This window comes from Aulonocara stuartgranti, assembly GCF_965226115.1.
Source record: "Aulonocara stuartgranti genome assembly, chromosome: 20".
In the NCBI taxonomy this organism is placed as follows: Eukaryota; Metazoa; Chordata; class Actinopteri; order Cichliformes; family Cichlidae; genus Aulonocara; species Aulonocara stuartgranti.
The window spans coordinates 8,354,124-8,382,112 of NC_138956.1; the positions used below are offsets into that span (position 1 = coordinate 8,354,124).

At 41.6% G+C, this 27,989-nt stretch overlaps 3 protein-coding genes across 6 annotated transcripts; 1 reads left to right on the top strand and 2 right to left on the bottom strand.

The window, feature by feature from the left end:
- Positions 1–403: 403 nt before the first annotated feature.
- On the bottom strand, positions 404–11,579 carry amt (aminomethyltransferase). Its single transcript, XM_082518433.1, has 9 exons — positions 11,174–11,579; positions 9,718–9,885; positions 9,359–9,439; positions 5,549–5,680; positions 5,391–5,469; positions 4,957–5,102; positions 2,870–3,050; positions 2,327–2,482; positions 404–1,968 (listed from the first exon to the last, which is right to left on the bottom strand). The coding sequence occupies exons 1-9, from the start codon at positions 11,309–11,311 to the stop codon at positions 1,793–1,795; spliced, it is 1,257 nt and encodes a 418-aa protein (XP_082374559.1). The 5' UTR covers positions 11,312–11,579; the 3' UTR covers positions 404–1,792.
- Positions 11,580–11,723: 144 nt separating this feature from the next.
- Positions 11,724–15,517, top strand: LOC309697703 (uncharacterized protein; the record flags this gene model as incomplete). The annotated part of the gene is made up of 4 exons (XM_082519821.1): positions 11,724–12,877; positions 14,852–14,997; positions 15,074–15,292; positions 15,375–15,517. The coding sequence occupies exons 2-4, from the start codon at positions 14,862–14,864 to the stop codon at positions 15,515–15,517; spliced, it is 498 nt and encodes a 165-aa protein (XP_082375947.1). The 5' UTR covers positions 11,724–12,877; positions 14,852–14,861.
- A 1,908-nt stretch (positions 15,518–17,425) lies between these two features.
- On the bottom strand, positions 17,426–27,950 carry hyal3 (hyaluronidase 3). Of its 4 annotated transcripts, none has more exons than XM_082518429.1 (7): positions 27,756–27,950; positions 21,187–21,477; positions 19,232–19,667; positions 18,962–19,109; positions 18,665–18,791; positions 18,427–18,516; positions 17,426–18,346 (listed from the first exon to the last, which is right to left on the bottom strand). In XM_082518429.1, the coding sequence occupies exons 2-7, from the start codon at positions 21,448–21,450 to the stop codon at positions 18,086–18,088; spliced, it is 1,326 nt and encodes a 441-aa protein (XP_082374555.1). In that variant the 5' UTR covers positions 21,451–21,477; positions 27,756–27,950; the 3' UTR covers positions 17,426–18,085. The 4 variants fall into 4 exon arrangements, with proteins under 4 accessions (XP_082374555.1, XP_082374557.1, XP_082374554.1 ...); XM_082518431.1 differs by lacking the exon at positions 27,756–27,950 and adding an exon at positions 25,218–25,369; XM_082518428.1 differs by lacking the exon at positions 27,756–27,950 and adding an exon at positions 21,927–22,229.
- Between the last annotated feature and the right edge of the window lie 39 nt (positions 27,951–27,989).

Consider the following 27,989-nt stretch of genomic DNA (forward strand, 5'->3'; position numbering starts at 1 on the left):
TTTGAACTGAAGTTGGAATTTCTGGGGTTTTCATACCAAACGGCTCACCTTTAATCGTGTTTTATTGATTCAAAGGTGTGAGCCATGAGTCGAATTTGGGGAAAACACATTTACATCCCTCCAGACTCATGCTTGGAGATGAACATTTTACCAATGTAATCTTGAATTTAAATCTTTTACTGTATCTGATTTGGGTATTATTCACAACACAGTATCGAGACCTGACATTTGGAGATGGTGGCACTAACAATAAATACAGGATACAGAGCTTGAGGTGGGGGAACCGCTAACTTTGTCTTTAAACCATGGTTTAAAAACAAAGAGGCAAGGCTTAGATGGACCTGTGCATAACAGGATTAATGGATATTCTGGACAAAGGGTGTTGAAGTTGACAGAAGAGGACTGAACAAAAATCACCTTTATTAAAGAAGAGACCTCATATCAATAGAAAATGTTTACAAAAACTCCATAATTAGTCCAAGTATTAGTACAAACTCACAGCAAATACTCAAGAGAACCTAAGAGTCAGTAGTTTTGCAGACATACATAAGTCATAAGACAGTGTCCCATTTGATAATTAAAATTTCATTAGAAGCAGACAGAAAACAATTACAATTAACATCTTTTCAAGTTAGTCTTGTACCACATGTTGCCCAGGTGCAAAGTGTTTTTATCTTAAGATTTCTTTATGAATCACCAAACCAAGAGTAAAAAAGTAAAGTAAAAACTACAACACTTCAGACAGAGACATTTTGCATTGAAGGACAACAAGTCGCCACTGTTTACAAATCAGGCATTTTATAAAACCATGGTCACTGGAAATTTGGTTTATAACATTCACAAGTGTGCAGTTTCTGTTTTGGTCCAACAGTGACAAACTGAAATGATTTCATGTTTTGTTAGCAATAAAAAGTGAAATGCTAGTGTTTACATCTTTGTTACTCCCACTGGAAAAATTAAAGTGCGGCAAAGTATTTCATTAAACAAACAAAAAAAAATCCAAAATAACTTGGTCTCGGAACAACGTGAACAATGTCTCAGCCCCATCATCCGCAGGGGAACCCATGTTAGTGCACCATGAATTTCTTAACCTGATGCATGCATAATACTGAATTATTAAATAAGGACTGGCAGTCTGTGCAAAGTCTTTCTATGTAGGGTGACCCGATCCCAAAAAAAAAAAAAAAAAAAAAAAACGAGACGATGTGGAACTTTTTAGCTGGACAAATTGAATTTCCCAGTTTAACATAATAATTTTCTTTGTGGCAGTTTCCATCACATTTCCGAAAAATCATCTTTCCCTGATGGGCAGAGCTACATGACTCTAAGTGGGACTAACTTCCACTTGAATATAAGGCCTTCCCTGCTGTCTTCAGACAGTTTGATTACAAGCCAGACTTTATAGACATGCACATCCTGCAGAGCCAATCAAAATGTGGGACACACTCTTAATACGTGGGACGGGGGGGACAAGGGATAAAAATGCTTTGCAATACATTATGAAGAGGGTCATCTGGACACCCTGTTTTCTACATGAGCTCCTATAATGTCCATTCTCAAAGCAGCAGCCCTGGTGACTGAATATGAACACTGAGTACTTTAAACTTAATATATTTGTGACCGATCAATAGTCAGTAGTAATTTTTGGACTAATTTTTCCTCTGTTGGACTCACCAGTGAAGGTTTGTACATTTTAAATAGTGAGCTAAGAATGAAGGGGCAGTGCTGGCAAATACGGGATCGTTTGAAGGAACGCTCAGCAGCACCTATACTCGCTATAAAAGTGTCTCTCCTAACCAGTATAGTACTTGGTGGGCACAAAGGGCATCTTGCTGACGGTGGCCGGCACTGCCTTTTTCCTGACCTCGACCTGGATGGCTGTTCCATTTTTGGCGAATGCCGCATCCACGTAACCCATGGCAATGTTCTTTTTCAGGCAAGGAGAGGGGCAGCCGCTGGTCACCTCACCTGTACAAAACACAAAGGAATTTGTCTTTCCAAGGAAATCCTGTTGTACAGTTTTTTTCAGTCATTTATTTCTATATGACAGGCACTGTCATGTCTGCAATCATGCAGCGTGTGAAGAAACACTTAACAATCATCTCACTGACATTTGATATGATACCACAGAAATACAAACATTGCGATCGTATCTATTTTAAAGCCCTAACATGTAAGATTTGAAAATGTCTGAGTCTGGAGACCCCAATTGGCAACATCATAACAGATACTGTGGCAAACAACAATACTCTCATAATTGTTTGGGGGGGGGGGGGGGGGGGGGGGGTATGTTTTTATGTCTGTTTGCACTTTGGCACATTCTGACCTATGACCTTTCCATCAGGGCTGAGAATAGGGGTGTGCTGCCGGACTGGGGGGCCGGTGGACACCAGACCCACTCTCTTCCTGGCTGTCTTGGCTTTGATCTGAGGTATGATGATGTCAGCACCGGGAAAATCTTTGGCCTGGCGTCTGCGCTTTCCTGTGTGTGAGACACCAGCAGAGTTCGTTGACAGACTGAATGAAAAGGCAGGCGTGCACAACAACATCTGGGATCCTCTAATAAAAATTTAAAAAAGGAAATAAAAATCTTATGTGCAATTCCAAATTATCAGATGGTGGTATCTAATTGGTATGCAATTGTGACACTATTAGGAAAAGATCCTAACACATGTGCTGCTTCTCGCCTTCGGAGACCAATCAGAAGAACGTTTACCTTTGAGTGACGCCTTAGTCGACAGCTGCTTATTAAGTGGCAAATAAAAACAAAATAATTTAAATGTTTTTAAATCACAAGTTTCATGACAGCCTCACACAAAAGCAGCCGTTAGAAAAAAAGAATAAACGACCAAAAAAATTAAACCCCAACCTATGGTCCAGACAAGCGTGGCCTCCACAGGTGTAGTGGTCTCATCGATGTCATTGCCATAAAGACAAAGCCCCGCCTCCAGTCGTAGGCTGTCCCTAGCTCCCAGCCCGGCCAGCTTCACCTCACTGTTGGTCAGTAGCTTCTCCGTCAGCTCCACCACTCTGGACTCAGGGACGGAGATCTGACACACAGAGACACAGGCAAACTGTAGAGCCACGTCTCTATCCAAGTACCTTTAATGTCAATAAAGTTCAGAGAATTACAAATTTCACCTCAAGATTACATCTACGCATGTCATGATACATAGTGCAATTTATACCAGTTTTGGAGAAGTTTATTACAGATCTGTCAGCCACAGACCCTGGTGTGTGTGTCAGTCAATGTAGGAACTATTTTATATGTGCCAATCAAAAGACGTGCAGCTAGCTTGTGTAATGAAAGCTTCACAGGATGCAAACCTTCAATTACACAATCTCTTTATTGTATTGAGTGATACAGCTGGCTGCTGTAATTCAGCCAACAGAAAACATTTTCTAGATTAAGTGCTCACAATAAGGTTTCTGGATGTTTTGAGTAAGAATTTCTGGAACAAGACATTGAGGAGTCTTTTTGTCTTGGAAAACGATATAGCAGAACTAGATGGCGCTCTAGCTACAAGAAACCAGGCAGATCTACAGCTGATGGCACCAAAAATTAAACTGAATCTTGTTGTTAACAATCAAAGCAGCAGTTTGCAGAGACGACGTTTCCTCAAACATGATTTGCATCAAATGAATGCCCGAATAAGTGCAAGTGTATTAAGCCTACTTCAGGATGTTGATTACATATTAAGAAGCTGTTGTCAGCTGCTCCCTTATTCACAAGGGGGTCACCACAGCAGGTACCTCTCTCTGTTTTATTTGTCAGATTTTTTATTTATTTTTTCAAACAGCAGAATCAGCTTCCTGACACAAACTCAAAGAGATTTGTGTCTCCTCCTGGACACAAAAACCAGCAAACTTTAACTTGTTCGTCAAATGTTTAAGCCGCCTCTATGGGCTCAAATTGTGGTCATAAATATTTTGTACTTGTAAATCAGGATTTGTATGTGTAAAAAGATTTGTGTGTCAGAGATAGAAACGACAAGGAGCAGGTGCATCTAGTACAAGTAGAGCTGCTGCAAAAACCCACAGAGCTCAGCAGCCAGCGCAACAAATTCCGGATCCTTGCCTTTTAGCTAGCATTAGCAGCACATGCTGCCGCCAATATGAAAGGACCTTGATGCTGCGCACTGTGACTCCAGCAATGGTCCCGGATCAGCACTAACTTTGTGTTAAACTAATCCTAAAGTAATAATGGTATTTCTAACCACTGATATACCACAACTTTATCCTTTCAACAGCTACTGAAAGTTAGGGAACCTAGCTTATCGCGGATATTTATATAGAGATCCTCCAGCTTCAAACTGTATTACCCTTCAAGGACCTGCAGTTCCCTTAAAAAAAAAAAAAAAAAAAAAAAAAAATTCACTTCTTTTAGTAGATCATTCATATGAAACAGGTTCTTCCTTTTTGAGCGGGTGCATATCAGCAAGTAACTAATCTTTTTTTTTTTTTTTTTTTTTAAAAAGACAACTTGTGAATCAACAATGGCAGGATACAGAGTAGTTAGTCCACAGCCTTTTGACTTTGGCCTAACATTTGGTTTTGCATTTGTGGTTTCGATAGGTCACATATGCCTCTTTTAGAGCTGCACTCTTTTCCATAAATGGCACTGTATCTGAGAGTGTGGGCTTTTGCACAAGTCCCAGTGGTTAGCTCACTAAAGACCAGGCCTAATAAGAGTTACACACCGAGGTTAGAAAGAAATAACACACTGTCCAGGCAATAACGGACATTCGAGGACTTGCATGGGCTTTTGGTTGTCAGAGGGAGTGATGGGGGACAGGGCCAGCAGAGAGGCGTGGGACCCCACAGAACTGCTTGCCAGTATAGCTTTTTTTTTTTTTTTTTTTTAATAAAAACACTGTCCATTAAACACAAGTTATAATACAAAACTAGTTGTCCCGAAGCATGAAAGAACCTGCAAGCACACACATATGTGCTCACCTCCACCCCGTCCTCTCCAGTGTATCCACATCGAGTTAGTCTGCAGTCAGGGACACCGAACACTGTGGCCAGGGCAGAGGTCATGAAAGTTAGCTTACTGAGGTCCTCCTTCAATCCCGCCTGGAGCACCTGAGACATAGTGGGACCTGGAGACATGCAAATAAATTCTTATCTGCAAGATCTGAAACACCTAAACTGCAGGAGTTCAAAAAGAAAAGGAAAAAAAAAATAAAAAAATAAAAAAATCAGAAGCAATAGCCAAAATTCATAGATGGACAGAGAAAGAGCAAATGAGGGAAAGCAAAACCAGAGGAAAGTAAATTAAGATGAAAAGGAAGCAGGAAGAGAAGTATAAAGGAAAGGAAGTGATGAAGACTATAGTAAGAGCACCGATGAAAAGAAAAAGAAGGCGGACTGTCACACAAATATTCTACCTTGCACAGCAATCAGTGCGCAATCAAGAAACTCCAGATCCACATCAGAACCTGCATATTTGAACTCTGCCAGTCTGGCCTGAAAACAAAACACACCCACACACATCAGATGCTTTTTAAATCTCGGTCTCTTTGCTACATACTTTTCTTGAATTCACCTTCATATGAACAGAGTCCTTGTCAGCACAGCCGGCATTGGAGACAACGTAGAGGTAGCCCTGGTCCGTCTTTGTCACAATGAGGTCATCAATAATCCCACCTTTCTCATTAGTGAAGAGGGTCAACGTGCCCTTGGAGGTGAGGCAAGAAAGGAAATGAAGGAAACAGAAAAAAGGACACTGTGGACATCGTGTTTATGTTAAGTTTCTCATCTTTAAGTCTCTCTTGCACTCACTGGATTAGCCAATACTCAGAATAACTGAAAACCCAACTCAGTGAAGATGCCTTAAGAGAAACTTCAGATTTAGACAAGCTGGGAAGGTCTCTTGGGGCCATTTCTAAACAACTGCAGATTCCAAGATCATCAGTTCAAACAACTGAAGGAAAGACAAACAATCCAGGAACCACAAGGACTCAAGCCTGTATAACTGTATACTGCTGGAACGCCATCATCACTGTCCACAGTGAGGTTTTACGTCGCTGTGAACTAAAAGGGTACCAATTAAGAAAGAAGCACACACTCCAAAATCAGCATCTTCAAGCTTGAATGGAATTTGCAGCTGTTCACATGGACAAGAAAAAGTTTTATGGTCAGACAAGAAAAGCTTTTTTGGCCACAACGACAGGAGGTACGTTTGGAGGAGTAAAGGTGAGGCTTTACTACCAGTGACACTAGTACATTACACAAAATAGTTTGAATAATGAAGAATGAGGACTATGTGCAAATTCTTCAACTTCACCTCAAGTCAACAGCTAGATCAGGGGTGGGCAACTCCAGGCCTCGAGGGCCGGTGTCCCTGCACATTTTAGATGTGTCCTTGAACCAACACAGCTGATTTAAATGGCTAAATTAGCTCCTCAATATGTCCTGAAGTTCTCCAGAGGCCTGGTAACGAACTAATCACGTGATTCAGGTGTGCTGACCCAAGGCGAGATCTAAAACCTGCAGGACACCGGCCCTCAGGGCCTGGAATTGCCCACCCCTGAGCTAGATGGTTGAAACTTGGACACAGTTGGGTGCTCACGCAGATCTTGGAACTAGGGGTGGGTTTTAATTACCAATTTATCGATTAAAATAGATTCTAGCTTGGATAACGTGATATCGATTCATTAAAATCTGAATCGATTTTTAAATATAAATGTATTTTGCCAGAAACGCCAAAATCTCAGGTTAAACCTCGCAAAATTTTCAACAACCACCAAACAGCTTAAACAGTAAATGAGAGCAGGTACACAGACTCTGAACAAAAAGCAGGCAGCCGCCGAAACATCAGAATCAGTGAGATGTCGCCTTTCTCACCCGACGGCACGGGCACGGCCGGGGCTGAAAGTGTCAGTGTTGTGTCAGCGGGTCCGCGCTTTGCGTTTGCGCTACATTCTGAAGCTGCAGGTTTTTATCTCTTTCTCCAAACAATATTGACTGAACCAGCAGCAAAAGAAGATCCAAACTACGCTTCACATAAACATCGTCATGAATTCTCTCTGACTTATCGCAAAATAAGCGCGTATTCTCAGAAAAGTGGTGCCTTTTATATTATATAAAAGGCACTGTTTTTGTCCACTAGAGTGAGACTTTCACGGCATATTCTGCACCGCATCTCAGTGCGTTCATCATTTGTTTGAAGCCAGCTCACCTCCTGCAACCACTTTTCCGAGAATACGTGCTTCTTTTGCGGTTCGGACTCCTGCTGACATTTCTTTGGAGGTGGAGGAACACCAAAGTAATTGATTAAAAGGAGCTTGCTTCTTCGACATCTTTAAGAGTGCTAAACAAATGTCTGTCCTCCTCCAAAAAATCTTATGTACGCAAACGCGCGTTGCAACTTCTTATCTGGTGCGCGTCTTTTATTTTGAAAGCGCATGCGCACCTGCGGACCACTTATGTGCAGCCCTGTGTGTATACATACATGTATGTACATGTATGTACATGTTTGAATATGTTTTTTAAGTTGATTAAAGATATATCCTTTATAATCATTCACACAACAAGAGTGAACTGATGCCCTCATGCTGCAGTGGATACAGTCTCATTGTTTGTCTCTAAATACAACCGGCAGGTGATTTAGAGGAAACCCTCTCAGTATAAACTGTGTACACTGCCTGCTCAGCACCAGACAATTATATTTTTGGAAGGAAAAAAAAATTGATTAAAGTCAACATGTCTGATCTGCTAGTTTTGTGTTCACAGCTTCCCCTCACTTGCCTCAAAGTGAACAAAAAGTCAGTAAAAGCAGTTTTAAAACGAAACAATGGTTAACGTCAGGGCCGGCCCGTGGCATAGGCCGTATAGGCAAATGCTAAGGGCGCCGTCCATCAGGGGGCGCCACGCCAGTGCCACAAATGTTGAAGAAAAAAAAAAGTTGGTACTATTATTTCTAAATACAAAAAATAATCCCACGTTAATTAAAATGCAAAGTAAAGCTTATTTAATAGAAATATTATTTGTTACAACATTACGCCCCCCCCTCCCCGCACGGTGCGCCCCCTCCCTTCCCGTATTATGGTTCCTTTTGGACGTCACCACATCAAAAAAATCAACACAAGATGTCAAAACGGCCAAAACTGTCAGGTGCCCATGGAAGAAAAAAGAGAAAAGAAGAGGAGGAGAAATTTCGTTTTTTGGGTGTAATAGTAGATGAAAATTTGACGTGGAAATCTCATATTGAGTATATTAGAAAGAAGATGGTCAAAAGCATTTATATTTTGGGAAATTTAAGAGATTTATTAGATCATAAAACAATGCGCATTTTATATTTTTCATTGTTTTTCTCATATTTTAGTTACTGTGTTGAAGTTTGGGGGAATACATATGAGAATACTATAAAACCTCTAAACTTATTACAGAAGAAAGTGATATGAATGATCCATAACGTTAAATATAGAGAACATACAAATAAATTATTTATAAAATCAAAATGATTAAAATTAGGAGATTTAGTGAAATTACGGACACTATTAATTATGTTTAAGGCTAAAAATAATATTTTGCCCTTTAAGTTACAAAGAGTATTTTTAATGTGTTCAGGGGGAGAAGATAGCAGAAGGAAATTTTATTTTAAGCATCAGTTAGCTAGGACTACACAAAGATTAAGGAGTCCAACCGTTAGGGGTATACGACTGTGGAACTCTCTTCATTATAATTTAAAGAATTGTATAAGTTTACATTGTTTTAAAAAGTGTTACATGCTTAAAACGATAACTCAATATGAAGAATGCGAATGAAATTGGAGTTCATTGAAAATGGATCCATTATAATTTTTTGTTTTATTTATTTAATTTTATTTTTCTCCTTGTTACTATGTGGAGTGGTATATTTGTTGTTTGGTTTGGGTTAGGACCGGAGAGAAATGTTAATATTAGTTTGTTCCCTGATTTTTGGTGCCCACTTGTAATATAAGTTGGAATGTAGATAGGGGGCGGGGTTTAATAAGAATATTTTCTTCTTCCTGCTCCTTTTCACACATGGTTGTAGTGCTTTATTGATAGAAAGTGTGGTTGGTTTGTTTGATCTGTTGTACCAAGTGTGAAAAAAATAAATAAATGAAATGAAATTTATTGTATTTCATATATTCATTTTTTATTTTTTGTATTCATTTATTTATTCATATATTTTTTTTATCTTGTTAATTATTCTGATTGTGAATTTGCTTTCTTTAAGTAAAAAAAAAAAAAAAAAAGGTCAAAGACAAAGCTATTCGGTTTCTTGTGAGTACATACACTACACTGCCGATGTAGGGGGGCACCACCTAAAATCTTGCCTAGGGCGCCAGATTGGTTAGGGCCGGGCCTGGTTAACGTTAAATCGTTACCTGGTTGTCCTTGAGTTCTGCGATGTCTGCCACCACCAGTGACTCCATAAACTTCACCCCGTCTTTGCCGTGGATGTTGGTCTGACAGAGAAAAACAAAAAGTCTGTAATTAAATCTTTAACAGCAGCAGTTTCCTGGAGAGTTGGGTGGTGGATAAAAACAACAGCCAGACACTAGACATTTTTACTCTGCCATGATGTGACTAACACATACATTTCTTCACTTGACACACACATTGCTTGACACAGGGGTCACACTCTGCTCCCAATATTTACAGCAGAATATCTCAGAAAGTCTCAAATCCAAGTTGCGATGCTCTACTTGAAATCTGCACCCATGTTTAAGAGCGCATGCCTCACCTGCAACATGTGACTGACATCAAAGATGGAGCAGTGCTCTCTGGTGTGCATGTGAGAGGCAATGTGACTGTCTTTATACTGAACGGGCATACTCCAGCCTGCAAACTCCACCATCTTTCCCCCCTGCCCCCTGTGGAAGTCAAATAGTGGAGTCTTCTTCAAGGCAGTCTGGGGAAAAGAAAACATCAGGCTTGTAGTGAAAGTCCACAGATGAAATACTGTGACTGCTGAGTTCTTGCATGCTATTAAATCTATTAAAGTGTTTCTAAAAGGTTTAGTAGTTTAGCATGTTCTGCAAATAACACAGTGAGCAGGAACATAATAACAACACATCTTTGATTAATAGACAGCTCAGCTGATAGGCCTCTCTCTCGTGCTCTCTTCAGTCTGACCTTTGAACCAGCTGAAGGTGGGCTTATCAGCCACAGCAACGCATTGTGGGACAGAGTGTGTCTGCACCTTTCCAAACTGTCCACAGTCAGCTGTTACTGCAAACAAACCGAAGGCATGTGGCTGCTCTGGTTGCAGACCCATATACTCCTAAGTCGTTGTGGATTTATACTGCTTTGTACTTGAAAGTGAAAGAACAAGACTGATCCTATATTGATCAACTGTTTTGACCCAAACCCTCTTTGCATACAAACCTACAAAAGCATAGGGATGTCATGAAGGAGTAAAAAGATGGATGAAAGGGTAAGTTGGCCCTGCGTTAAACCTTGCTGACAGTACTGCAGAGTCAGTCCCTCGTGGTTTTAATAAAGCCATTTTGTGCAGCTCAGTGAAGTGAAGCAGGCAGGGGGGGAGGGCCACTCTGCAGGGACAGATATACATTATGTGTGCATGGGCGAGCCATTGCTGTCACAAACTCACATGTTAATACTGTATTAATTCAACTCAGTTTTATTAATACAGCGCCTTAACCCTTATCACAACAGTCACCTCAAGGAGCTTTATATTGTAAGGTAAACCCCTACAGCAATAAAGAGAAACCTCAACAATCAGACAATCATACCAACCCCCCAATGAGCAAGCACTTGGCGGCAGTGGAAAGTTAAAAGTCCTTTTTAACAGGAAGAACCAGGCAGGCCTCTGAGGTGACCTGTTGGGGGTGAGGGGAGGTAGACAGGACTAAAGACACACACAGTAGGCAGTAACAATAATAGAGCAAGATTTCTTCAGCGAGTCAATCAAAAATATCATTTAAATCTCATTAAAGTACGTGAGTTACAGGCCTGAAATTGTCCTTTAAAGTCTTATAAAGTAGGATTAAAATACCACAGGACCAAAGTTAGAGTTTAAAAAAAAATTAATAAGTAATATTGAACACGTGACAAATGAAATGAGTGAAAATTCAGCAAATAGATAAATAACTCATAACAACAAAAGGTGCGTGTGAAGTCTGATGCCAAAAGCCTTTGGCACACTTGCAAGGACTGAAGTTCACGGCTCTGCTTACCTCTGTGCTGGCAGCCCGGCTCTGTTGCTGCCTCCTCCCCGCACATCCAGCTCCAACGAACCGCAGCAAACCGTCCCCTGCAGCCCGCAACCCGAGCCCCGAAGCCCCGGCTCCAACCGTCAACCGAGCCCACATCATGACACCTGAGTCCCCGCTAAATTCAGCACTCACTCTCGCTGCTCCTGACGGGGTAACACTTCCGCTGTGCTTTTTTTTTTTTTTTTAAACTTTATTTATCACATTATAGACATACAGTCAAGTAAAACAGGGATCACATAAAAGATAACATTGTGGTAGTACAATGAGGAACAGAAAGAGTGACAAGGACAGTGAGACAAAAGTTCCGCTGTGCTTCTAAACTCTTCAGTGCAGTGTGCGTGCGCTCACCTAGCAAAACCACATGAAGCGCAACGATTAGCTGCAAGGACTTGTGGGTTATGTAGTTATTGGACCGCTGGCGCGCAGACGTTTGCTGGTTGGTTCAGCGAATCACGCTCAATCTTATAAAAGAAAACACAATGTGGGTGTTACCTGAGATATTACTGGCTTCCCACTTCATTCATAAAATAAAATAAAATAATTTAAAAAAACATTTGTTTACATCAGCTTCATGAAATTCTGTTGTTTTACACATAAACAACAAATCCTTAAAGTTCTCTTTCTTTGGGAGACTAAATTCAAAATAAAAATTATTATATGTATATCAGCTCAGTTTAATAAATGTGGAAATGTTTAGCTCTGGAGTGTTTCTGCTCTCACATAAAGTAAAACCTGATTTTCAGAGCCTCGTGCAGTGTCAATATTTTTATTCAATACCAAAAATCTTTTAGCATAACTAGCGAAGAAAAGCCTGAAAAAAAAAAGCATTGAATCTGAAGACTATGCAGATTTCTTGCTCTCGTTCAATGATCAAGAATGAAAGAAACAGAGAGGATATTAAATGGGCCCCATTGAGCCATTGCTTTCATTGTTTTCAAAGCACATTTTGATGATTTTTCATAATGAGCCTAACATCCTTTATCAGCATTCAGTTTAGCATGACACACAGTTACTCCACCCTCTACGTACACACTACAGCATCCATTCTTGATTCTCACACTTGAGAGGATATTTTGGCCAGGTGAAGCTGCCAGACTGTGATATTTGTCCTTGTGAGTATTTATGAGTGTGTTTATCCCTCTGTACCCCCATCATGCCCTCCACCCAGATCTTTGAGTCATCCTTTTGGCTGAGCAGCTAATAATAACCCCGTGTTCCTTCTGCTATTTTAGGCCTTTAAGGCCTGGAAAGCTGGGGCGTGTGCACAAGCATGCTTGGAGCAGGGGTGAAAAAAACTAGGGTGGGCTAAATCAGACACACAAACATAGTTAGTAGTAGGAGGGGTGGCTCTGGGGCATCCTGCAGTTGCTCAGTGACACTCAGGAGCAGAAGGACCCTTGGGAAAAATCTACGCTTTCCCTTTGGCTTTAAAATATTAAGATTTTACTGCTGGGATTGAACGGGAGTTTATTTGGATTTATTTTGTCACAGTGTGGCCCCTGAAAGACCCATCGGGAGATTGAATTGATTTAACTGCTGCGCCACTGGGTGCAGCCATATGTTTTGGCCATCGAGTGTCTGGATGTGTGAGAACTGGGGGAGCAAGAAGAGTGACTGACGAGAAGAGACAAAATCTAACACAGCATTTGTTTATGGTGACACAAGGTAGGTGAGAAGAAAATGTTACTTTTTTGTACTTAAAAAGTAAAAGAAATCTGCTCAGGTCCATGAGTTTACATTATTTAGGTGGGTTCATAAAATCCTGTATCCCACTTAGAATTATGTTAGTCTCTAGATAGAAACATCCTTTGGCCCTTGTCTGAAATTCAAGCAGCACTGTGCCTTTATCGGTTAGGCAGCCAGCTTTAATAATAGCTCTGATTAATCAGCTGCCCATTTGACCTGTGTGTTTTCTCTTCAAATAGGCAACCCTCATACCCCGAGCCATCACCTGCTGCTTTATTCCACCAGCAGAATATATCACAAACTTCTTCCCTCCAAAAAAGACCTAATCTGTGTTTACTTATTTAGTATCTGTGTCCTCATTTCATTTAACCAGGCTCCAAAAAGACTGGGAATTTCAGTGGCATGAGAGAAACCAGGAGAACCAGTCATGTGATAGTCCAGGAAGTCACAAAGCAATGTAGGATATAGCATCTAAGCCACTGAAGGCTTCTCTAACAACCTCTGTGGAGCAAATGTTGTGTTTGAGTAAAGGTTGACACATTATTCTCCTATCTACAGCATGAAAGAGGGTGGTGTTGTTTAACCTCAGGGATGTCAGTGTGTTCATTTAGTAGGTATAAACCATTATGAATCCATTTCAAATCCTTTCACTGAAAGTGACAACAGATTCACCAGAGAAGCAAAAACAAGACAACCCCCAAAAAGGAATTGTTTTGCAGATGTTATAGACTCTTTCTCTGTCCTTATCCCTTTTTTTTTAGTTTTGCTTTTTTTCCTAGTGTTCTTGTGACTACATGTGTAATCTAGCTCCTCCGGGATGGCACCTTCATAAATGCCATCACAAAAAGGTTTGCAGGTCAGCACAGTCTCCAGAGTGTGGAGGAGATGCCAGGTAACATGCAGTTACTTAAGAAGAGCTGGAAATGGCTGTGGAAGCGCTTCAACCCAGCAGGAGGAACAGGAGAAGCACACAATATCATTGATTGGGTTACTCATGTACATGTTTCTGAGCAAACTGTCAGACGTGGTTGAAGCTTCCTAACTGGACAGAGTGATATCCCTGGAGTTTAACTAACTCTGGGTTATGAATTTTGGGGGTTTGAGCAGTCAAAGTCCTGACCTGACCTTAACCCAGTAGAAATGTTCCTGAATTGAGCATCCGAGGAATCCCACCAACATCCTAAAGCTTTTCTGTATGGGATAAAATTCCTCCAAGATGGTGTGTAGGATTAAAGCAATCTACAGATACTGAAAGCAAGGGCTTAAAAATCTTCACTGAAAGTTGTGTAATACTGGCACATTTTCACTGATAAATAACCCAGTCTGAATCTAATGCTTCACTTACTTAATCTGGGCCTATTTTACTACTTTAAGGACTTGAAAAATCGTACAATGTTTTTGGTCATATTTTATGAAAATCTTTTTTCATGCAGCTGTGGTCCACTTTCCAAAGGCAGTGACTGAGATCAGTTTAGTTAAAATTTACCTACATACCACCAACGCGCAGCAGCATTCACTTCAAGAAGGAAAGCAATATTAGAAAGGAAACCTCAAACATCAGATAATCCCCTGTGAGCATGCAGGTGACAGTAGGAAGGAAGATCTGTGTTTTAACAGGAAGAGATTTCGGTAAAGCCACCTTATGGAGAGCACAGAGAGATGAGAACCAAACACAAACTATGGGAGAGAACGGACGAAGGTTGATGACTGAGTTAAGGTCTGAGCTTGTTCCATAGGAACAGAGCTCTGGTAGAGAAACATAATCTTTACAGACCCAAGCTTCAAATGTATTATTATTATGGAACTTTAAAATTGCACAGCCTCTCTTTGCATTTCAGAACTATTCCAAGATTGCAGCACCTCTCATTTAAATGATCAACAAAGGAATTGCTCATTAGTTGAGCCTTTTGGAGCAAACAGTGAGCATATTTTCCTCCTGATTTTTCTCTCAAGACAAGGAGACATGTCGAGGCCCTCTTCCACCCAGACCACTCCTCAGTTCTACAGAGTCAGCGACAGAGATCTCACCGAGATCGAGCTGCATTCTGTCGATTCCATCAACGACCTCCACCGAACACACCCCGAGCACAGCCACAAAGGTAAAATCACCCCAAACACACCATCCACAGTGCGATGACACATTAAAACACTGACTCTGACAAAATGCGATTTCAGGAATGAGGGCTCCTCGTCCGGTGTACACACCTTCGCCAAATGGGAACATTTACACCTGCGACACGACAGCTGCCAATCAAAGAGGCCACCCAGGCAGCAAATCCTGGCAGAGCCGACTGCAGGACATGCTGACGCCAAGTTCATCCCGGGCCTATGCCATGGGCTGCGCTATCATCACTTTGCTTCTGCTCACAGTGTTACTCATTTTTTACTTCTTAGGTGAGATAAAAAATAAATAGAAAAAAATAAAAGAAATGTGCAAACAAAAGCAAACATTTATTGTTGGCTGCTCCTCTTCCAGTCCAGCAGGGCGGCGCAATACGGATGCTGACGGAGGCGGTGAGAGAAAAAGAGGCTGCAGCCACAGAGCTGTCACTGCTGATCCAAGAGCTGCACGCACTCAGGCACAACCTGACAGCCAAGAGAGCGACAGGAGGGACGTGAGGAAGATATGCACAGAAAACAAAACACCGACAGCGTTTTCAGATTATTACCGTAGAAATATGAGATTGGAGTTTTCTGAAAAACAACTTCTAGGCTTACTAGGATTATTTGAGAAGGACTTTTAAATAAAGCTTTTGTTTAATGGTGGCAGTGTGGCAGAAGGGAAGTGGTTGATCTCACATTGCTTGAAATAATGTCAGACCAGGGCCGTGCAGAGAGGTTTAAAGGGGCAGATGCTTAAAGCTAAAAAGGGGCACATTGAGCCAGGCTGAATAACAACAACACACATTCATCAAGAATCTAATATGGGCAACAAGGCAAAGCAAACGTAGCCGATGTTTTACCTGATGGGTACAATGTTGCTGTTGAGGGGTTGCTGTGGATAGTGCTGGAGGGCAGGGCTGTGTTGATCTGAGACTGTAGACATTAAAAAGTCCATAGGAGAGATGGTAGCTGATTAAACAAATGTCACGAGATAATAACTAAATGCAAAGATTGGTGACAGCACTTAGGCTCTGCCTGTGAATCACTCTTTGCTTCTCTTCTTCCTTCCATCCCATCTTCTCATATATCACTCTCCACTTGCTGTCTTTCTGAGAACAAGGCACAACTTCCTATTGCAATAAACTATAATCTAATTATCCACACCTAACAACTCCTGCACTTAATCTATAATAAAATGATGACAGAAAAATGTTATAGCACTGCCTTTAGTAGCCTCACACAGCTCTGTTTCCTCCTCATGTCCTTACCAGGCATGTCTGGACAATGTTATATCATGAGTAATAATTTAAAATAATCCATATACATAAAACACACACATGCACGCACACACAGTGACATTTTAGACCTTGTTCAGAATACTGTATATACTATGGGCACCATGGTGCTAATCCAGAATCCTTACATTATTATTTATTACTAGAGCTACCCAACCACACCTCACCTCACAGTAAATGATCATTTCCATTTTAAGCATTTCCAAATAATCATTTTCCATACTGCCAGTATAAATATACACAGTATACTGCCATCACTACAATATACATGTTTTACACACTCCTTTTGTTGTTGACACTTACAGGCTGTGTGCAAAAGGCCACACTCTTCAAATTCATGCCAACTAATATTTTTACGTCCAGTAGGTGTCCTACTAGAGCAAATGAAGCTTCAAGAAGCTTTGTGCTGGGGTGAACCAATTGGATGAAAAGCTTCAGTGCTTCATGAAGCTTCATCTGCCCATCACTAGCTAATACTCCTCGGTGCTACACACTACAGTGTACGCTGTACACCTACTTACTGGTTTTGTGGCATCAGTCTGTATGGAAGAAATATAGTAAGTCTGTGTCTCTGAGTTAACTTGTGTTTCTCCTACAGCTCCGGACCGCAAAAAATGCGCGTGCTCTTTGTGAGCTCGTTCCCGGCTCGTAACTAGCGCGTTCTGCCGTCAAGGGCGATCATTGGTTAAATGTGATCATGTGACTAATACAAGCCAGATCCTTTTATTTAGCAAAACTGTGATTAATAGTTAAACATTATTGTTGAGGGGCACAGACAGGACTCCGCACGCACACACACATTAAAAATATATATATATATATATATTTTTTAAAAAGTTGCCTCAACAAAAGGGCACTTTGGGAACCCATCAGGAAAGGGGCGGGTGCTCAAGCCCCTCTAGCCCCCCCCCTCTGCACGTGCCTGTGTGAGACCATTATGTCATTGCCACTGTGTCTAAAAACGTACAAGCTGTTTTTATACTGTGCTGTCAGTCGTTTTGGGTGACTCACTGTGGGCATCACAGGAAACACATAAAGTACAAACGCTGTGGACGGCCAGAAAATTAAACGGACTTCTGATTTCATCAACTTTGTCAAGTATGTATTGTATGACTGGGTAAATGTATAGTTACGTGTTTTCACCAAGTCGTTTATTTACAGTGTTCTGTCGTTCATGGTGATGTTTGATTGGATTTTTCAGTCAGATTTTATGTACACATGTCAAGTTTAAAATGTGTCTTTTCTTCCATGGTAACAAGACACTATTTTACTATTGGTTGAGAAAAAAAAAATCTTGCAACAGTAAAACATTACACTTTAGTCTTCCTATGCAAAGTCCATTAGAGTCAAATTTAAGTACAGGTCCCTTTAATGTAGCCAAACACAGTTTCTTTTCTTCCTTTCATTTATGACACACGACCACAGAAACAGCCAAAAAGTCTAAACAACTGAAAGACCACAGGAGACTATTAAAGTGCATGATGGCAGAATTATCTCCATGGGTACCAACTTCACAACCTCTGCGGAGGTAGGTGTATCATTGTTAAAGTTTACAATCAAGAGATGACTCCATAAATAGGAATGCAAAGGATTTACAGCAAGGTGTTAACAACTGGTTGCACTGGAAAACAGAAAGGGCAGAGAAGATTTAAAAAAAAAAAACAACAACTTTGGACTAATGAAATTAAAATGAACTTGGACTACATTGCTCAAAACTGTAACTTCCATTAGTAGTATTATTATCCCCATGAACTCATAAATGGACAGCACCGTAACAAAAAAGCTCAGGTCAATCTTCCTCCTCTCTGCTCTCGCTCTTCTTGTCTTGGCACCCCTGCCCTGTCCAGCCTTGGTAGCAATGACACATGAAGTGTTTCTGGAAATGTTTGGAAGAGTCACTGAGCCGGTGGCCAGAGCCCAGGTGTCTCCTGGTGCAGCGTCCATTGCCGTGGCAAACCTGGAGGCTGCAGCGCTCTGCGTCAGACCTCAGAGATCGAACGAAGGGACCCAAGACATTGTGGACGTAGTCTCTGAGGAGAACGCACTGTTTCTGGATGGTTTGGGAAGATCAATATGGTTACACATAGGCGCACACACACACACACTGATAATGTTTTCTCACATGCACACCTTGTTTTTGGCGAATTTCAGTTCTCCCCACAGCACAACTCCAGCTGCCCCCAGTGATGCACTCTCTCCAAGTGTGTGCTCCAGGTCCATCTGCACACACACGCACACACACACACACACACACACACACACACACACACACACACACACACACACACACACGCACACACACACACAGTTTGTCATGCCACATATTTAAAATCTTAATATTATGTGATGTATGCTAAAAAAGTCCTACCTTACTGAGAAACTTGAGTGAGTGTGTGAATGCTAGCCTGGCGTAGGGGAGGACGGGTGTGGCGTGGTCGGTGTTGTTGTGATATGGCCAACCTGACGCCACCCTCAAAGCCTCCAGCAGTCTGTGTCTGGTTAAAGAAGACAGAGCAACCCGTGAGTAAGCGAAACCACCTGTCTGGCCATCATGGCTAACAAAAGCTAAATGACAGGACTGCTCATACCCTTGTCATGATTGGATATGTGAGTGCCTGAGGCAGCAGAGTGTAAGTGAATGCATTTCTTGCTGATTTTCTTGTACCTGACCATTAGAGCTGCATCTGCAGACCCTGCCAGTTTCTGTGGCAGGTAGATGCTGGGGTAGAGAGCGGAGGACTTAGTCCAAAGCCAGGACAGCTCATCATTCTGCTGCCTGGTCCCCCTGAGGCAGCGTCCTGTGTAAGTTTTATCTGATCACACAGAAATACAAATAAAAGACAGAGATCAGCCTGTATCATCGGTACAAAAGGAGTTGTCATTATTGTTCAGATTGCTAGAAAACCAACGTGTTCAACGTTAGTGTTAGACCAACCTGTCTTTCTCTTGTTCTTGTTAAAGCAGGCGGGAAAACCATAAAACCCCCAGAAGCCTTTGGGGCGTTCTCCGACCGCAGACTGGAGTGTCTCTTCCATGAACTTCCGAGCGCTCTCCTCAAACATCTGCCTCGCCAGCGATGTCACTGCCCGCTCTGAAAGATCTGGTTGCTCCTGTTTCACCAGCAGTTTGGACAACCTCCGGTACTCCAGCTTAGATCCAAAGTTCGTCTCCCACAACGGTCTCCATTCCTCCCAGTCGATGACAGCTAGGCCGCTAAAATCTGGTAGCAGGAGGTCGGACAGCTGCGTCACCGTGAGGGAGAGGTGAGAGGCCAGGTCGCTGAGCTGAGGGAGTCCTCCATTCACTTTCTTGCCATTTCGGGAGAGGTATGGATATTTTCCCAAGTGGTCGCGGTAGAAGATGGTCATTTTCTGGAAAATCAAACATTTTCCCTTTTTCACTTGTTTTGGATTTATTGCACATTTAATTAGAGATGGACCGATCCGATATTACGTATCGGTATCGGTCCGATACTGACCTAAATTACTGGATCGGATATCGGAGAAAAATAAAAAATGTAATCCGATCCATTAAATATCACGAAAGCACCTCACAAAACTTGCAACACCCCCTAACTCACCTCAGAACGTTAGCACGTTGGAGCAGTATGCATCACGTGATAGAGCGGCTGTGGCATGCGGGACCTGTCGGTGGTCTGGATAGCATGTGGAGCTTCGCTAGCAACCCCATCTCCGATAAAGTTATCCCGAGAGAAGTAAAGCAAGTGTGTAAGTCCATCTCTGAATGTTTGTAAAGCATTCCTGCGTTAAGCTTAACAAACGACTGCCTCTCCTGCTGCTACTTCAATCATGAAACTGCTTAACGATCAGCTGATCGGCTTTTCTGTCGCGAGTCCGTGTCTCTAGTTTGCTTTTGGCCCACTTTGCACCAGAAAGAGGAAACCAGCGGCTGAACAACAGCAGCACGTTTAAGCTTGATCAGCTGTTGTTAGAATGTATTTAATATTACTTTCTACTCCAGGATCTTTTTCTACGTAGCTGACGCTGGTAACTGTGCAGGGGCGGATCTAGCAAAGTTTAGCCAGGGGGGCCGATAGGGCATGAACAGGGAAAAGGGGGCACAAAGACATACTTTTCTTTCTTATTCTCATTTAAAATGTCTAGCTTTTAATAAATAATTATCTGACACCCAAAGTTTTAATTTGATGTAAAATGAATAGAAGTCAATTACTGTATATAGTAACTATTAAGTCTAATATATATACCCTAGTAAGCTATAGTACTTTTTCCTTTGGGAAGGTACCATCTGTGCAGTCTGCAATTTTGTTGAAGAAAGATGTTGAATCTATTTAATATTTCTTGAAAAATAATTGATTTCTGTGCATTTTTTTTCACACTGCATCAAATTAAGGTTGATTACGTCGATTAAGCATCATGAGGTGGAGCGTGAGGGGTGGTTCCCTATTTTTTATTTATTTATTTTTATTGTTGCTGGGAGTTGGAACCCTATTAGTTAGGTTGCTTAATATATATGCTAAGTACTCTTTAAAATACCAGAATAGGGAGGATGGTGTAGGTTTAAGTTTATTAGATTGATCAGTATTGCTGAACTATGAAATATTTTTTTTGCATACAGGTATAACAGAATAGCTTTAGTGTAGTTGTTGTTTTAAACTTGAGTATGAACTTATACAAAATGCAGCAAGATATTTAAAAAACAGTTTTGTTGATTAAAAAACACTATATCGGATTCATATCGGTATCGGCAGATATCCAAATTTATGATATCGGTATCGGTATCGGACATAAAAAAGTGGTATCGTGCCATCTCTACATTTAATCCTTGTTACTGTTACAGTGCCCTCACCAGCCCTCTTTCTATGGTTTTAAAGTAGAATATCAGTAAAATAAATGGATGAGGGACGATCACCTGTCCCTGGAAGCGCTCCTTCTTGTTCTCCACAATATGAAAGTCTCCCAGGTCCAGGTGGATGTTGTATCGCTGTGGACAGTTTGCCGTGGGCATGTTCCACACCAGGATGAAAGGCTGGTTCTGCAGGATGGGATGAGCTGCAGCCACAGCTTGCAGCGAGGTGCCGATGAAGGCATCCGCCTGGGGGGAATTCTGTGGCAGCGAGTTGCAATGGAGGGAAGAGATGAAGAAGACGGGGAGGAGGAGGAGAGACAGCTCCATGGCTGCTCACCCACAGATGTGTCCTTCCTGGCAGGAGAAAGAAATCGTCCTGATGAACTTTTCTGCATTTAAATGGTTAACTTTGTATATACAAGTACGGGCTTTTATCTGACAGAAAAACATGATAAGAAATGCAAAAATAAAGACCAGTCAAAGCTATAATGATAAGAAAGTCTCTTTATTCCAATCATTTTTCACCCACTGTAAGAAATCTTTAACATTTCAATGAACCAAATAAAAACAACATGAGAAAATAACAGCAGCAGACAGATTTTTGGAAGACTGATGGGCAACAAGTTACTTAAGTGGTTGAGATTGGTTATATCTGCACTGGTCCAAGCTGTCACTGCAGATATGAAGTATTTATCACTGAGTGCAACAATGACTGTGATTCGCATTATTCTGCGAAAAATTCTACATCAAAGCAGCTCAACAAACGCAGAAAAGCTTATTTTTTAGTTTTTCTCACTTCAAACCTTTCTCAATGTGAGGAAACAGGAGGGGAGCTGGCGCTGCTGGTGTATCCGCTGCAGGGGAAGCAGTCAAAGCCGACGTGGAGCTTCTAGTTCCTGCTGAATGCACAGCCAGCTTACGGCCGAAGAACTCCAGATGAAGCGATTGGAGTTGAGACATGGACAGGTGGAGGTAGACGGTGTGCATCTTTGGGCTAAGAGCTGCAAAGATGAAACTGCAGCCTCGCACCTGTTGCGCATCGAGCTCCGCCCCCTTTCCTTAAACGTTACACTGATGCCGCCATTCAGACAGTCCGGGATAGACTGATATTTCACTGAGGTGAGAGATGTGAGTCACCCTCTCATCCGATTAGAGCTCAGATTAGATTCTGCTTGAGGGATTTTTTTCCCTCTCCCCAGCGCTAACCTGGATTCTCCGCGCGCACTCGGTGCCGAACAGTGATAGGCGTGCCCCATCGCTGTAGCTGTGTGGCCCCACTGATGTGTAAGGCTAAACGGTAATTGGACTGATTCTTATATTGCGCTTTTCTACTCAACGGAGCACTAAAAGCGCCTTTAACATGACCACCGCGCTGCGCTTTTGCGCATGAAGCGGCGACAGCGCCACCTTTTCTCGACATTTGGGGACCAAAACACATTTTTATGGAAGTCAAGCAGTCTCACAGCAATAGGAAATAGTCATGATCTTTAATTTATTCTTGTTTCAATCAAACCTCAAAACCCGGATTACAAAACACATAAAAAAAAACAACAACAAGGAAAATATGTAATATTTATTACGATATAACCATAATCTGCAGCGAGTGTGCGCTCCTGCCTGCAGTTAATTCGCTTAACTGCCAGAAAAAAAACACATAACACACTCTGGGCTGTAAATTCTGCTGTGCCAAGGTCCCGCATTGGAAGCTGGGAGCAGGGGAGTCACGTTTATGCTTTGCTCAGCTGTACTGGTTGTAATAATTACAATTATTTAAGCTCTTTTCAAGTAAACACAGCAAACTGAACCGATGAGTTTAATTCTGCTGCTGCAGATCCCGTCTGTGTATCACCCAGGCTACACTGTACAGAGTTAGGCTCAAACATCAGTCACTACAATAAAAAAAAGTACATTCTTGAGTGAAACTGAAGCATTAAAGTTTATCCCCAGTTTCTTGCTGGGTCCTTATGTTCACCATCATTTCTCTTTTACTCAGTGCAGCGATGCAGACGTACAGGTACACATGCAGCTGGGTTCACACGCAGCATCTGTTCACAGGTGTTGGGAAATACTTCTGCAAACTGTGACGTGGAAAAAGTAAAAGTGTTGAGTGCGAGTGTTTACTTCTTTGGTTTGCTAGCACAGTTCTTTCTATGTCACACTTCTTCTTCCAATATGTGTGTGTTTTGTGAGTTTGTGCTTATTTCTGTCTTTTGGTGTGTATCTGACAGCGATCATCAAATGTCCTTGTGCATCCAGTAGATGGGAAGTCCTTTGGCATCTCTGTACGGAGTTTCAGTCAGAGTCTGAACTACACACTGCCCTGCACACTGAGGAGGAGGGGGAGGACGAGGGATAGTGGGAGGAGGAGGAGGTGGTGGAGGAGGAGGTAAACTAAAGGATGGAGGCGACCGTACAGCACAACCACCTCCTGAGTCTCTGTCCCCTTGAGCGTGCATCTTTGTTTGCGTCTGCACGCTCGTTTCCTCACTCGGCATTCGGGAGAACCTCAGAAGCGTCTCCATGGGAATGAATGCCGTCATGGCCCCCGCGTTCTGCACTGGTGTCGACAGCACATAGCCAAGGTGGGCGTAGAAGTGCTGCTTATCGTGGGTGGTCAGACAGAGACGCTTGAACCCTCGACTTCTGGCGTAACGTTCGGTCTTCTCCATCAGAGTGCGGCCATAGCCCTTGCCTCGCTCCGCCTCGGACACAACTACTGACTCGACAAAAAGGCTGCCGCTGTGACCCACGACCCGAGACAGCCTGGCGTGGCCGAGTAGCCTCTCAGTCTCCCCGCGGCCCTGCAGGAGGACCAGGTTGACAGGAAACTCTGAGCAGGATTTTTGGAGAGAGTGAACCCGGGCGGCCTGGCTCCTCTGCCACTCGCAGTTGACGAGGTCTGCGCAGGGAACGAGCAGGTCGGGACGCTGGTGGATGGGAACGGCGTGGACCTTCTCTGGCTGCTCGGAGACTACGTGTAGCTTCTCTTTAACGTCTCCATCCAGTGTTGAGACCTCGTAGAAGTTTTGTCGCCTCGGATCGTCGGACGTTGACGTTACGGGTTCAGACCTGCGACGATCAGGGTTTCAAGTCAGTCTCCATTTACCTTCTATGGTTAAGTGTGAAAATATCAGGAAGTGTCTCAAGCATGCAGTTCCTCCTTAGCTGAGTGGTTAAAACACTGTGTCTGTTACCCAACAGGCAGTGCGAGCAAGGATTAGAGATGAAGGCATTCATTTGCTTTCAAAACCACACCAGAAACAGCAAATGTATATATAGTAATATAATTCACTAGACACCCTCATCCAAAAATACATCTCTCGCATCACTTACCAAGTATGATGTGAGAGATGTGATGTGGGGGTGTGACTGAACCGACTTTTAAGTTCCATTTTATCTACGACATGCTGGAGTATCATATGCTGAGATCTTGTCTCACTCTCCTTTAAATACTACAAAGAGCTCAAACTTCTGATCTGTAGTGTAAGTGTAAGCCTACGTGTGAAGTCCATTTGGTTCAAATCCACACTGTGGATTTAAACTGCCTCACAATTAATATCGCAATTCTCAAATACACATCAAAGTGCAATCATAGCCGCGCTCATGCATTTTTATGTGCGCTTGAGATGTGAGAGCGTTTAACTGATGAATAGATTCTGTTCATGTACGCTGAGGTCCTGATGTTTAATAGCTGTTATCATTCTAAATGGGGAAGCAGTAGTTATCTGTCACAGTTTCACCACAGTGCTTCTTCAGAAAGGCTGAAGTGCAGTTTAGTCAGCACAAACTGACGCTGAAACGAACTAATCCAGCTAATTCAACTCAAAGCCAAGCTGTACTTGCTTCTTATGTAAAAAACCCAAATGCATTCACACTGCAGTATATCTCTATATATATGTTATTTTAAATTATAGTCAAGTCGTCCACATTAGAGTCACAAACCAGTAATTAAAGTGGTCTTAAAGAAGAAGCAAAACTGGGTTCACCCCAAGTCGTGCATGCAAAATGTGAAAAATGACTGACAGTGAGAAAAACATTGCAGTCGTTTTTAATTTAAGTTTTTCTTGGACTAAATAAATAAATAAATAACTCACCAAGAGAGAAATGCTGAAACGAAACAGCTGACTGTCAAACTGATTTGAATGTGTTACTGGCTATGCAATGCTACTTCACATACTCTCCTTCAACAGGAAATGGGAGTTTACTGAATAAGGCACTGACTACCTTCTTTTTGATGTCTGACTCTGCCTTTTAAACTTTAATTATATTCAGTATTGAAGCCACAACACTTACATCGGGTATGATGAAAAACAGAGGTTGGAAACTTCCTGTCACTGCTCGAGAGTAAAAGAAACCTTATTCTTTTTCGGATTTTGCATTAAAATGACTGACATTTCCATATTATGTTTAAATCAACAGCAGTGTTTTGTGTGCTCTATGTAAGTTTTGTTGTTTCTGTAAAGAGGTCCACTTTTATCTGACTGTGTGTGTGTGTGTTTGCGAAATTCAAATTCAACTGAAGTCACAGCTTATGCTGTTTTTGGAACGTATGTTTAGAGACTAATGCAATCGTCTTATAAACTTTCACAATATATGCTTTGCAGACATTCCCTACCAAAACAGGAATAGGTCTGTTATTTGATAAGGAAAATGACAACAAAAAAACTAACATTTATTAGTTAATTTTAAAATACAAAACAAATGAACCAAAACTACTTTATTTAGTAAAACTAGTACAAAAAGACAGCCAAAATCTGGGCTTTTATTGTGAAGGGGGTGGACATGGAAAAGTGACGTTTTGAAAGTAACACTTTTATCTATTACCAAGAACCACACTAAAGGTTGGCAGTTCGATTCAACTGTCAATAGTATTGCAAACCCCCCCTGGTATTGGGTGATACTAGTGCAATAGGCTCTAGCCTATAGCACAGTTAAACAACATGTGCTTTGGTTTAGAGACAGGCACATGCATATTTCTTGTCTCCAAAAGACCTAGTATCAAAATGCAGGAAAATCTGAAAGGTGTTTTTTTTATTGTGTTAACTCATTATTGAAGAATCACAGTGATTTAGTGGTTATTAAATATGTTCAGAAATGGCAAACCTATGATGATTCATGCCATACACTGCAATCTTGTGCATAAACTGCCTTTATGGGTTGCAAAGTGTCAGTATTGGCAGTACTGGTCCTATATTTACTTGGTGTCAGATTGATACCAAAAACAGCAGTTTTACAGACCACTAAACCACACTGAGATACTTCCAACAGAACTTATAGACCAACATTTAGAAACAAACATTAATTTTTCACAGTGAAACAAGCCCCACTAACGTAGGGCATCAAAAAATTAGATTAAACTCTTATTGTTCCACTCCACGGAAATCTTTAGTAAAAGGCGAAAGATTTATACGATCTGAAGAGAAACAAGAGTGTACTGGAGACTAGACGAGCGGCAGGCCGACCCCATTCTCCGACATAGCAGTCTCTATTACGGTTCGCACTTTAACGTTTAATAATGCCACAACTAAACAGACACAAACTAATACTGTTCGGAAATTTCACGCTACCTTTTAGGAAAACACAAACGCTACATGGTAAATTATTAAATATACTATAAACGTTTACACACGCGCAATGCATTATGGGAACACTGCGATCACAGCCACGCCTCTAACTTTAGTTGTGTGTTTCCTACGTTATTTTTCACTAAAGCTCCCGCTTCTTCATAAAACACTGATGTGATTATGTGACGTCTGAATGAAGCGAGGATGTCAGATTTTCCAACAAGAACAGTAATTACTAAAAACGTTACTTTCCGTGCTCAGAGGTTTCGCGCATGCGTAATAGACACTCAATGTTGTCGCCCTCTGCACATGCGTAGTATAACCGCGTTTCATGTCTGCGTACAGCAGTGTACATTCATTAAATACAACAATAGAATACTAAAATATAGCAATATCGTTAATATTATTACTCATGTATGATTTAAAAATAAGGGATTACTCCCTTTTTCTAACCTCTCTCACTTATAAGATGCTTCTTTTTATGTTTTTCCTTGGCCAGATAGCCCAAAAACCTTTATAGTGAGAAATAACACGGGGTGGGAGGGCAACAAGATAAATATCGGGTACCTTAAAGAGGGAAGAAAGTAAGACGCTAAACTAAACGTGGTAATACCGTTTTAATGCTCTCGTTAATCAGAAAACAGATTTATTACAGACAAAAAGTTTTTTTCCCCCCAGGTAGTAGCAAGAGCAGAAATGTATGCTTTGTGGGAGTTGTAGTTATTCGATGTTTCACTGCCCACAACTCCCCTGATCGTAAAATAATTAAGCACATTTGAGATAAAATATTGATATAAAAATAAGCTGGGTATTTTTTAAAATATATATATATTTGTCATCTACTCCTCCCTTATTGGCGTCCACTTCTATGCAAGTTAAATGAACTCTCATTCACAGCGACATGCTAGCATGCCCATGTGCTTATTTACAGCTTTAGGCGTCAATAAGCAGTACCCCGTGGGTGCGTAGTGACGCTAGTTAAATATTAGTAAGAAACTCATTTTAAGTTTATTCTAAAGCAACAAGTTCACCTTTTCGGTCGCTTCCTACCACCACAAAGTTACCTACATTTTTTTAAGTCTCGTGGTTGGTTGCCGTTTCTGGTCGTCCTCTCACAGGAGTTTGTTTCACAGCTGATCTGCGGTAAGCTCTAAATCTGGCTTCACGACTGTATAAGCTTATGGCCGTTCATAGCGTCCGCTCCTGTATCAGTTTCCCCTACCATCAAACCGGTACGTCCATAACGGGAGGAAATGCTGCTGCTCACGTCAAGAGTGCGTGCTGTCACGTCTGCCCCCAGCG